Here is a 12,243-nt window from a genome sequence, read left to right as displayed (position 1 = left end):
TCTTGGTTCCCCAGCACGCTCGTGCTCTGCTACTGAGGTACTCACATCCACAGCCCTCCAATAGGAAGTTTCTTGTTTGAAAACAATTGCTTTTAATTTTTAAAAGGTCATTTATGTTGTGTTTTTGAAATAAACAATAAAAGGATTATTAAGATATTTGATGAATGCTATACTTAAGATGTTTTGTTTGTTTTTTTTAAAAAACAGGAACAAGAATGGTAAGTCCGGCATCCTTAAGAAAGCTCCTGGAATCCTGTAAAGATCTTTCCTTGCTTGACGTGTCCTTCTGCTCACAGATTGATAACAGAGCTGTGCTGGAACTGAATGCAAGCTTTCCAAAAGTATTTATAAAAAAGAGCTTTACTCAGTGACCTCGTATATGTTCTGTAATTTTAAAAATGTTTTTTTTTGTAGAGTTTTATTTTGGGTTTGGTTTCTTTCTTTAATTTTTATAGTGATGACAATTGAGAAATTTGCAGATTTTAAAGGAAAAATATGAAATTCCCCATTGAATTAAGTAAAATGTAAAGAAATGTTCTCCTAAAATATTGGAACTGTTTTTCAGAAATAAATGAGTTGCTGATATTTTTGCCTTATGTTAACCTGTGGTATTATGCTTTAATCAGTAATTATGTGTTATAAGAGTAATACAGGAGCACTTTAACTTATTTTTAAATGAACATTGAACAATTTAATATCATGATATTTATGGAAAAATAAAGTTGATTTTTCACACTTCAATGTAAGGGTACCTTATTCAGCCTTATGATCTGACAAATGTTTTTTGGTATAACAATTGTCACAGCTAATTGGGAAAATTAATAGTTTTTCCACTTCTAATAGATTTATCTAGTTTACTGCTATATCAGGCTATTATAAGAACATAAGCATAATCAAGTATGAAAAGTAAAGCCACTAATTGAATTAATTTCATATTAACTTAATGCCTTAAAAGTTTGCCAAAGGAAAAGGTTTAAGGATTCTGCATTATATGTGGATTTTGTTTACATGTAGAAAATCATATATAGAGATTTCATTTGTATGTATATATGTATGTGTATGTGTTTTTGCATGTGCCTCAATACTTTAAATAGTTAAAATGTAGCCATAGTTAATGGATGATAGGAGAGGAGAGAAAAAATTTTAAAAACATTGCTTTGTTAAGGCATGAATTGATTTAATTCTGCTATTATGAGTATAGACTGTAGTAGCCAGGGATGGTAGTCCATACCTGTAATTCCAGGACACGAGAGGCTGAGGCAGGAGGATTGCTGTGAGTTCACAGCTAGTGTGGGCTACATGGTAAGTTCATCACTAACTGGGACTACAGAGCAAGACGTCGTCTCAAAAAAGAAACAAAACAAAAAGAATATAGACAGGCCAAGTATGGTGGTGCACATCTATAATCCTAGCTACACAGGAGGCTGAATAGGAGGATCACTAGTTTGTGGTTATCCAAGGGTAGCCTAGCAAGACCTTGTCTCAAAAAATAAATGAATAAAAATCAAATAAAAAAAACTGAGTATATATAGTTCAGTGGTAGAGCACTTGCCTGGTCTGTTCATGGCCCAAACTTCAGTCTCCAGCACCACAAAACAAAACAAGAGGGTAAAGTATGTGTGGCATGAAAGAGCAGGGCTGTTTTGAATAGAAACTAATATTAACTGTACAGTATTCCAGAATGTATTTTTCTATTATGATAAAATATATTCCAATCTTCACATGCAATATGGTGACTCTGCAGAACTGTGCTAACTGGCTATTTAACTTCAGCTCAATTTAATTTAGAATATAGTTGCCCAGTTTATACCAAGCCACATTTCAGTTTTTCAGTAGTCATATGAGGCTAGCTAATAGTTTGTTAGACACATGAATGTAGAATATTTCCATTATTGCAGGGAGTTTGCTTGGGTAGCAGTGCTTTCAGATTTCTTTTGTTATTATTTAAGAAAAAGCACCTTAGCAGTTAATGTGTATCAGCAGTTTTTGAAGGTACGTATACAAATCCACTTTTTCCCTAAAAAAATTTTTTTTTGTCTTTTTCTATCGGTACTGGGGATCAAACTCACGACTGCCTGCTTGCAAGGCAGGTGCTTATGCTGCTGAGCTAAATCCCCAGCCCCTCCCTAAAAATTCTTAAGCTAGCAAATTTATACATATGGCAAATATTAAACTCAAGTACCTATTTATTGAGTGACTAAGAATATAATATTTATATACATTATTAAGTTGGCATGTATTTTTAAAGTGTTACAAAGTATTGCTAATAATGATGTATTTATACTATAGAATATGAAGAATGTTATATGAATTTTGAAATAGGAAAGGATTAATCTTCTGCATATAAAAAGACATCTATGTGTTAAGTCTACTTTTATCTTACACTAGCAGCTCCCAATTAGGTGAATAATTACTTAGCTCCAGGCACTGTTCCCTGTTGTACATTTACTGACTTATCTAATCCTCCTGCTAACCCTGTAAAATACATCCATTAAGCTGCAGATGAGGAAACTAGAGCAAAAGAAGATTGAGGCATTTGCTTCTGAGCAAAGAGCTGGCTAGAGATGGACCCAGCAGAGGTCAGAAATTCTTTTCTGTAAAAGGAGTGTTTATGAGCGAAGAGACAAAGCTGAGATTATTTTGTAGCTACTTAAATAAAACAAAGTTTCACAAATTTTGGTTGATAAATTCAAGATATAATTGAGAACTTTTGGACTATGGCTATAGTAATGGGAAGAATTAAATGCTTTGGAAGATAACATTTCACTTAATTGGGATTCAGTGTTGGTGTTTCCTATCATCTAAGTTGACCTTAAGGGCTTAAGATGTAGCTTGGAGCATTATAAATTCCATATAGAGATCTCTTCCTTGGTTAGGCTAATTCATAAGTATTTAAATTTTAAAGCTGTTATGAATGGAATTAAGATCATAATTTCTTTGTTGGTGGATTCATTGTTGGTCTTTATATTTGACTTTGAATTCTGCTACTTTTTTAAATTTATTAATTCTGTGAGTATTTTGTTGAGTTTTTGGATCTTCTGTGTAAAGGATTATGTCATCTAGGAATAGGACTTATTCATTTCTTACATGTATTTTTTAAAAATTTCTTACTGCTGTCGCTGAAGTATAGTATGCATATGCTTGCAAATCTGGTTGTACCCAGAGTTGTGGAAAAAATTAAGTTTGTGAACTGAGGTACCACTGTACTATATTGAGCAGCAGTGGTAATGGTGGACATACTTTTTTTATTCCTGATTTTAGAGAAAAAACTTTCAGCTTTTTCCCCATTCGGTATAATGTTGGCAATCTTTTTGACTTAAGTGCATTTTATCAGGTTGAGATTAAGGTCATTGGTCAGGGTTTTTGATGTTTGCCAACATCTTGTTGAGGATGTTTGTACTTGTGTTCCTTAAGAAGATTGGCCCATATTTTTCTGTTTTTGTTAAATCTTTGTGCAATTTTGCTGTCAGGGTAATGCTGGCTTCCAGGAATGAGTTTGATGGTACTCCTTCTCTTTCAGTTTCAATGAAGAGTTTGAGGAATATTGATGTTAGATCTTCCTGGAAGTTCTCATAGAATTCTCTGTAAATCCACTGAGCCTTGAGCTTGTCTTTGTCGGTAGCATTTTTATACTGCCTGTATTTCATTTCCTTTTATTGGTCTATTTAAGTTTTTGTTTCTTCTTGGCTCAGTTTTGTTAATGCATCTGTATTCTAGGAAGCTCTCCATTTCCTCTAGGTTTCCCAAGGGTTGGGGCATCTTCAAAGTAGTTTTCTTACAGTTCTCTGGATTTCGGCAGTATCAGTTGTGATTTTTGCCTTCCTCATTTCTAATTGAATTTTTTCCCAGTTTTTCAGTAAGTCTGGCTGAGGGTCTATCAATCTTGTTTATTCTTTTAGAGAACCAATTATTTGATTCATTGATCCTTTGTGTTGATTTTAGTCTCAATTTCTATTGACACTGTGAATTCAGTAACAAAAAATGGAGTGAGACACATCTGAGAGTATTTGTAATGACTAATAAAATAAATAATCACAGGTTTTAAACATTTTACATTTTCACAGGCTTTGCTTTTTTATAAACCTGTACTCAGATTTTTACTACCAACATTTGTAACATGTCTTAGAGTCTATTGCAGGTTCTGCAGAATTTGTATTTTCTTCTTAGAAAACATTCTTACATATAATTGTGCTACACAGACTATTTATAGAGATTAACTATTACTTCTACTCTGGCACTGACCCATCACATAAACAATAGCCAGGCAGTATCAGTAGTGTCTGTTGACTCATCAGAAGCCAAGAAAAACCATGTGGAGTCATTTGCCTTGTTTTCCTGTTGACTGTTGATGTTGCTATCTGTGTTCTTCATTCCGCAAGCAACTGTTCTTGCCAAAAGGCCAATTTAATAGTCTTAGCTAGTTTGCTCTGTACACATTTCTTCAGCTGATGCAGTTAAATACAAGTTAATTAACTTACTTTGGTAAAAGGCTTTCCTTGTGTGGCACACCAGTTACTTACTTTGATTGTAGCTTTATTTTCATTTTTTTCCAACTAAATCTTCTATGATGAGTTATTTTAAATTTTCTAATTTTTATAAATACTGCATTCCTGTGAATTGAGAATATTGTGATATAATATGTTTAGTCTGGTAGTTCTAACATAGAAAGTGTTCATTTGGGATAACCATTGTGTCATTGTATGTTCAGCACCATACTTCATTGCCGAATTTCTTAATAAAATCATCCTTACTGTATTATATCCCAAAACCATGCCATTTGAAGTTCACATTTCTCCTTTATTCTTCTCTTAGCATTATGGATAAACAGTGGTATAAAAACTTTTTTAGGGGCTGGGGATTTAGCTCAGCGGCATAAGCGCCTACCTTGCAAGCAGGCAGTTGTGAGTTCGATCCTTGGTACCAATAAAAAGGAAAGAGACAAAAAAAAAAAAAAAAAAAAAAAAGAAAACAGTTTTTTAAAGTGTGGTTTTACACTATGTTTGTTACTCAAAATGTTGGTAGCAGTAACTGCATCATTGCAGTTTGGAGTGTGCCAAGCAGCAGTGCAGAATGAAGAGAGTGCCCAGTAAGTCTGCCACCTGTTCAAGTCCGCCATTGAGGTGTGAAAGCAGTCACAGATAACACGAATGAATGTGGCCCTCTTCCAATAAAATTTTCCTACAGACACTGAAAGTTGATTTTACATAGTTTTGTGGGTTATGAAATGGCATTATCCTTTTAAAGTACTTCTTTCCTCCAGCCATTAGAAAATTGCAGTAATGGAACAGGGTGGATTTGGCTCAGGGATTGTATTTGCAACTTAATCCCTGTCCTAGGGTATTCTCAAGTTAGGAAATTGTGGTTTGTCCATTTTTGATTCTATAAGCTGCACTCAGTTGTTCTTAAAGTTATCTTTTTCATTTTACTACTTATATTTTAAAATAAAGAGCAACATTTTATTGTCTTAGATTCAGTAAGAATTTATGGAGAATCACAGTTCATTAGAATTTGAATCCAAATGATTTGGTTAGCTTTTACAACTACTTGAAATTTTGTATTATTATATATTAGAATTTTGCTAAGATAAATTTTCCTATTCTGTCAGAGGCTAGTAACAAAGACATGTCCCTGACCCTGCTTGAGAGAATAAATGATCTCCCATGTGAGTTGTTCTGAAGTATCTTAAAAACATACGCTTTAGACAGTTGATATCTTTCCTTTTCTGCGGAGAACCTAGATGTGAACCAATACATTGATAGTAAAAGCTGATTGCAAAAGTACTTTTATTGGCCTGGGATTTAGCTCAGTGGCATAATCACCTGCCTTGCAAGCGCGTGGTTGTGACTTTGATCCCTGGTACAAAATAAAAAATAATTTTAAAAAAGGTTTTATTTTTTCATAAACTACAGCCAAAAATTCATATTTGCATGTGTAATAATTCTAAGCAAGAAAAGTCAGTGAAAGTTACATTTGGCTACCATGAATATTAATAATGAGTATTTGGCTCTTCATTTTTTCTTGAAGTTATTAGGAGATGCCTATTACTAATCTATTTTTATTTTAAAAGCTATTTATCACACTTTTATTATTAATTGCATTTACTTTTCTTCTCTTTTAGCACATTTAATATTGGTACCTCAGAGGAACTTTTTAACCACCCTGAAAATTTGGGCAGTGATCCATATCTGTCAGTTGTCACCTCATTTGCATATTGACAACACACTGCTACAATTCTAGATTATAAATAAAACCATAGCTATTAGAATAATTTAGGGTTTTTTTTGGCAATAGTTAGTGTTCTGTTAGGAGTCATTTACTTTATTCATAGTTTATGATTTATTATATACTTTTTGTAAATGTAGTCAAAGCCAAGATTTTTCCTTGGCACAGCCGAAAATATGTTTGTGATATTTGTCTATAAGTGTGAACTTTGGGCTTAAACTTTTATATATATAAATACTATTAGTAGTTGGTGCAGTGGTACACATGTATAAAACCAGCTAGTATGGAGGCTGTGGATCTCAAATTCAAGTCTGGTTTGGTCAAACTTAGTGAGACTCTACTCCAAAAGTGTAAGGGATGGGAAATACAGCCTCAGTAGTAGGGCACCCCCGGTTCAAGCCCTGGTACTGCAAGACAAAACAAAACAGAATGAAACACAAATTGTTTAAGTGGTTTGACTGTATTTTGAAAGGATAAGGATAGTTTTCTCAAAATTGATATTTTCAGTGTTATTTAAATCTGTTTTATAAAGTAATGTAAAATAGTGAAATGGCTAAACATTTAAAGAAAAATATAAAATCATTGCAATCATATGGTCTGATAAATCAAGTAAAATACACCAAAGACAAAACGTGTAGAGACAACTGACTGAAATGTTTTAAATTTTATTTGAATAAAAATGTTTAGTGGGTAATGACTTATTTATATTATTCTGTGCTTTAGAATAAAAATTATTTTGTTAGCATAAGTCACTTCTAATACTTGTCATTTTAGGATGCTGCTAAATATAATGGAAAGTTTAGGTCAGTAGATGTATATAAAAGCCCATATAAATTAAATGAGAATCATCTGATATGTACAGAACATTTAACAATCTACCCACACACTGAAATTACATTAGCATATGTGCATTTTAAACTCTGAAATTACATGACTCTACAATTAAATGAACATTACAATAAGTTAACACTGTCACTTCTTTATGCCTTCTTCGTTATTTTGCCAAACTAAAATGTATTTACTTAAAAGCTGTTTTGTTACTTAAACCAAAACTTGATACAGTGTTTTCCTCTTTTACTGACAAAGGAAGTATTTGATTTTTGTAAAAACCAATCGTCTCATTACTGATCAGCTCTTAAATTGTTCTACAGTTCTTAGTCATCCCCAAACTATTGGTGAGCTAGGAGGGAGTGAATGCCACATGGAAAGGCATTGATCCTCCCATTTAGTTTGTAAGTTGACAGCTTTGTGCCAAGCATGGGGAGCTTGGGTATAGAGAATGCATATAAATCATAGAGCAATTTTCAAAATTGTGTGTGCCTAGAAAAAATTCTGTAATAAAATAAACTTCAAATAAAATAGGTTAAGCAAAATTAGGTATCTTTTGTGTGCTGAACTATGGGCCCTATTTGCAATGGACACTATAATGTTCAGGTAATTAGGATTTATATCTTCTGTGTAATACTTGTCAATATATTTTGGAAACTTGTTTTTCACAGTTTGGGAAATGCCAGTAAAGCACTATATGGAATATTATGAAAATATATTTACCAGGTTAACGTATAACAAACGTGAAAAAAACGTGAAAAGATTATGCATTGTAGTTTAATAATTCTTTTTTTTTTTTTTTTTTTTTTTTTAGTACTAGGGCTAAAACTCACTACCTTGTTTTTGCCAAGCAGGCATATATGCCCCTGAGCTAATCCCCAGTCCAATAATTGTTTTCTATTTGTTACTTAGGAAAAAGTGGACTAATTGTTCCTGGAATGAATGTATAGCTAGTAGAACATTTGCCTAGCATGTACAAGACCATACATACCCTACATACACAGAATACATCTGAGCATGATTGTGTTTTATTTTGAGTTATTAGCTAAGATCAATTTTATTCATGCATTTGATTTTTAGGATATGTATTTGCTTTTGCTATGCTAAAATGATATGAAAAAGAATTATGGTCTCATAATTGGGAAATTAAAAGTAACTGCTGTATCATGTGATGATTGTTAGTATTTGTAAATTTTACCATTATGTCAAATATTTACATGCTGTGCTATTCCATAAACCACTTTATTAATTGTATAGTAGTAGAAAAAAGTAGAAATTTTATGTTAAACTGATCAGTGACTTCTAAAAATGTTTAATATGTAATATGCTTTGTAAAAGTGCCGGGGATTTAGTTCAGCGGCATAAGCACCTTGGCTGGCAAGCGCAAAATCATGAGTTCAATCCTCGGTACCAAAAAAAAAAGTATACTTCTAATATCTGTTTTGCCAAAAGCTATGAATGAAGGAAATGGGTAATTTACTATAAAAATCATTTTTCTAAAATACTTTATGTGAATTTTATATGTGTAGTTTAATATACTTCTATATATGTACCTAACTTCCATTTAAGTATGTGTTTATTTTGCTAAATATTTCTTATGTGGGAAGTTACATTTCTGTAATGCTTACTGTATTTTAAAAATTGCTGCTAAGATTATGATGAAGACTAAGAATTGTTAATAGTCACATAAATTCTAGCACATCATTCTTACTTGAGATGTTTTAGTTTACTGATACCCCAAATAAAGAATTGATATTGTTTAAGCCCTGGTATGTTTGTTTAAAAGTGCTAAACACAGAGAGGGGAAAAAAAAGAGCTCTAACGGATATAACAGCAAGTGTGTTTAGGGGTGTTAAATAGCTGACTATATTAATGTTTTTGGATCATTGAACACAGCTGTTTGCAGTCTCTCTGTTTGAATGTCCACTTTGTATTCTTTGATACTGTGATTTGAGCAACTATTTCCAAGATGATAATATGTAATCTATTAACAGGTGATTTCTTACTGTTATGTTTTTTTTTTTTGTAGTTCTGTATTATGTGTACCCTTACACCGCTTTGTTTTGTTTTGTGTTTTTCTCTTTTTCCTCTTAAATAAAATTTTAAAAAAAGTGCTAAACATAGTTCTACTCAGTAAAACCCAAAGGAAATACCCCTGAGTCCTTATAATCAGAAATACGTGCGAAATTGAAAGAACTTACAACATGTATCTACCATATGTTATCTTCCTCATAGAGTGTATGTATGGCCATACACAGTTATCCAGAAAAGAAAACTATTCGGGTGTTAGATGACTTCTGTCTCTCAAAATGTCTTGTGGTTTCCCTTCTCTGTCTTGTTTCCTGCTCCAGGTCCATCAGGGTCTAGAGTCAGTGGAAAGTGCTCCAGGAGCACCACAGACCCCCTTCCTAGGTACTTCGAGATCTAACGTTTTGGTAGCATTAGCTTTGTTGTAATTCTGTAGCCTTCCATCTCTCATCATAACAAACCTGGACTGTTGTTCAAATATTTTAAACATTAAAGGACCAAAGGTGAATTTCTTGTCTGACGGTACATAGATAAACATTTAGCCATCTTTCTGGGAGAAAACAGCCCTGATTCATGTTCCTTTCCAGTTTTGCCCTGTAAATGCTCCCACTATGGCTGATTTCAAACTGTCGGTGTGAAGTCACTTAATGCTGAGTTGAGATGAGATTCACATGTTTTGCTTTTTCAAGCAAATATGAATTGGCTTCCAGTCATCACTGCTAGGTGAAGTTGTTAAACATTGATTATAATTTCTAAAAAAGGACATAATAAGGTAGAGTTAGCTTTCCTCCAGAACTGGTATTTTCTGCAGTCATGTAGTCCTTCAAAATTCTTGTTTGCCTTTTGATGCATCCAAGAATAAAATTAAAAGGAAATTTTGTAAACATTTAATAATCTAGGCAGGAAAGTAATGAATATTAAAAGCTTTCAAAAACTTTATAACGAATCAAATTTGTTTTGCTGATGTAAAGCTGATATGAATCACAGGTTTGTGGGCTTTCCGTATTTTTAAAAATTCCCATTTTCTATGGTCCTTAAAAATTGTACACCCAGATAAATTGTGACATTTCCTTTTTAGATGTTGGTGCAAGTTTATATAATGAAATTGTCATTTAGATTCATTACACCTATTTTCTAAACAAAAATAACCATAATTCAAATATATGCCTATCATATACCAAGCTCTAAAGAACATTCTAGTATTAATGTCTTTGCAGGTACACTGATAAGATATTTAAACATTTTAGAAAATTCATCTGGAGACCGCAGAGATTTTACTTTTGATATCTTTCTACTGCAGTTACCAGATTTTTGCTCCAGATTTAAGCTCAGTTATGTGTTTATATGTTAGCTTTTGTTGGGCTAAAATGAGTAACAACCTCAAAAATTTTAGTGACATTCAGCAACATGTGTCTCTCCCTGATGGTGGCGTGACGCTGCTATGGTCTCGTGGCAGAGTGTGGTTCTGATTCTGGTTTACTCTGCCAAGACATAGTCTGAATAAGAAGATACTAACTGGCAGACACCTTGCACCTCTGATGGCAGAGGGGACTGCAGTAGACCTGGCAGCAGTATGAAATGCATTGACTCCCTCTGGGATATGGTACTTATGTAATGTGTTCATGTTCTGTGGCTAAATCCGGTCATTGAACAGCAAGATTGATAAACCTATAGGGAGCCATATAGATGTCATCAAAAGGTGTTGGGAACCAATAATTCTATCATAATGTATTACAAATATCTGAGCTTATTATAATGAACCACAATATGCCAAAGTAACAGGAAGTAACATCTTAATTTTTATAAGAGAAATGTATTATTGACTACATTGGTTTCAGTTAAGAATTTTTAGAATGGTCTCTATTCTGTGTATTTTTTCAAAATAAACATTTTCTCAATACCACTATTATCTAATTCTGTAGGAAATAAAAAAAATAGACTAAATTAGTTGAATGTTCCTAGATCATTGATAGTATAGCAATCGAAGTGATAAAAGGGCTACAGGATTGTGAGAGGTCTACAGTCTGGATTGTGCTGCTTTTTAACCATGGTTTAAAGTCTGTTTCCTCAGCTGTAAATAAGAAAATTGTTCCCCAAGCCTTCTGAGGTCATTGCCATTATAAAGTTCTCATTATAAAGCAGATTGTCATTTAATTAGAAAGTATGTCTGTCTCTTTTTACTACAGTTTAACTTTTAATGTTCCTTTACTCCTCTCTCTGGTGGCTAAGCTTGTATCCACGTGATTGATGTGGGAGCTGCTGAGGTAGTTGACACAGCACACTTTCAGGTGTGTTTGGGTGGGTCCCGGAAGTGTGACCTTGGGCCCATCACCCCGTCCTCTGTGGTGCCCTTCCCCTGCCTGCTTCCCGGCCACCGTGAACTAAGTATATTTCTTATGCCTCACACCTCTGTCACGATATTCCTGCTTTGGAGCCAACCAGCTGTGGACTGAATCCTCTGAAACTGTGAGCAAAATAAACTTTCTATGTTGTGAGTATAGGGTATTATGTCCCAGCAATGGGAAAACTAATACAGCACCCCACCTTATTAAAAAGGATTTTAGATAAACTAAGAGTGTGATTCTCTGTTTTTAATATTGTCAACCTAATTTGACTTTAAAACATTCTTTTTTTTTTTGTCTCAAATCTTTAGAATATTCTTTGGCTACTCTGAGATTTGGTTGAATCATTATATGTGAAAATAACATGGGAGATTATTTAAACGTAAATTTCTAGTCCCCAAACTCTTGGAGAAATGTCTAGTCTCTTGATTGAGAGAACCATAAAACTGTAAGCAAGTTCCTCAGATAGCCAAAGTAGTCTGAGCAGCACAAATAAGGAAAAGAGAAAAGATGGGGGTACTATATTCTTAGTATAATTTTAAATTAGCTAATACCTTTTACAATTATATATTGTTTAGTGCTTCTACTTTGTCTTTTGAAGTTATTTCAATGTTGAATGGATTAGAACTCTGTAAGTGATAAAATTATGTTTGTGCATACTATGATTTGGATATAACAGAAGACCGGGGCTGGTCTCATGATTGCAATTTTGAGAGATGATAGATCTTTTAAAAGTTGGGTCCTATTATGAAGCCTTTAGGTCATGGCGGTTATATCACTCACCTTTCTTTTGCTAAAACAAAGTACCTTAAGAAGGGAAGGT

General features: G+C 33.4%; 1 protein-coding gene across 4 annotated transcripts in view; it reads left to right on the top strand.

Moving 5' to 3' along the window:
- Window positions 1-8,813, top strand: part of Fbxl4 (F-box and leucine rich repeat protein 4) — a 93,818-nt gene extending 85,005 nt beyond the window's left edge. For 3 of the 4 annotated variants that reach the window (XM_063233282.1, XM_063233283.1, XM_005002627.4), the window contains one exon: window positions 208-8,813. In XM_063233282.1, coding sequence (XP_063089352.1) covers window positions 208-371 — 164 coding nt within the window. In that variant the 3' untranslated portion in view covers window positions 372-8,813. The remainder of the gene's footprint in view (window positions 1-207) is intronic. The other variant, XR_010042027.1, reaches the window with a different exon arrangement.
- Window positions 8,814-12,243: the final 3,430 nt, after the last annotated feature.

Source organism: Cavia porcellus, unplaced genomic scaffold (assembly GCF_034190915.1).
Source record: "Cavia porcellus strain 051 isolate PalLab524CR breed Dunkin Hartley unplaced genomic scaffold, mCavPor4.1 scaffold_22, whole genome shotgun sequence".
NCBI lineage: Eukaryota > Metazoa > Chordata > Mammalia > Rodentia > Caviidae > Cavia > Cavia porcellus.
This window is presented reverse-complemented; position numbering and strand designations above follow the sequence as displayed.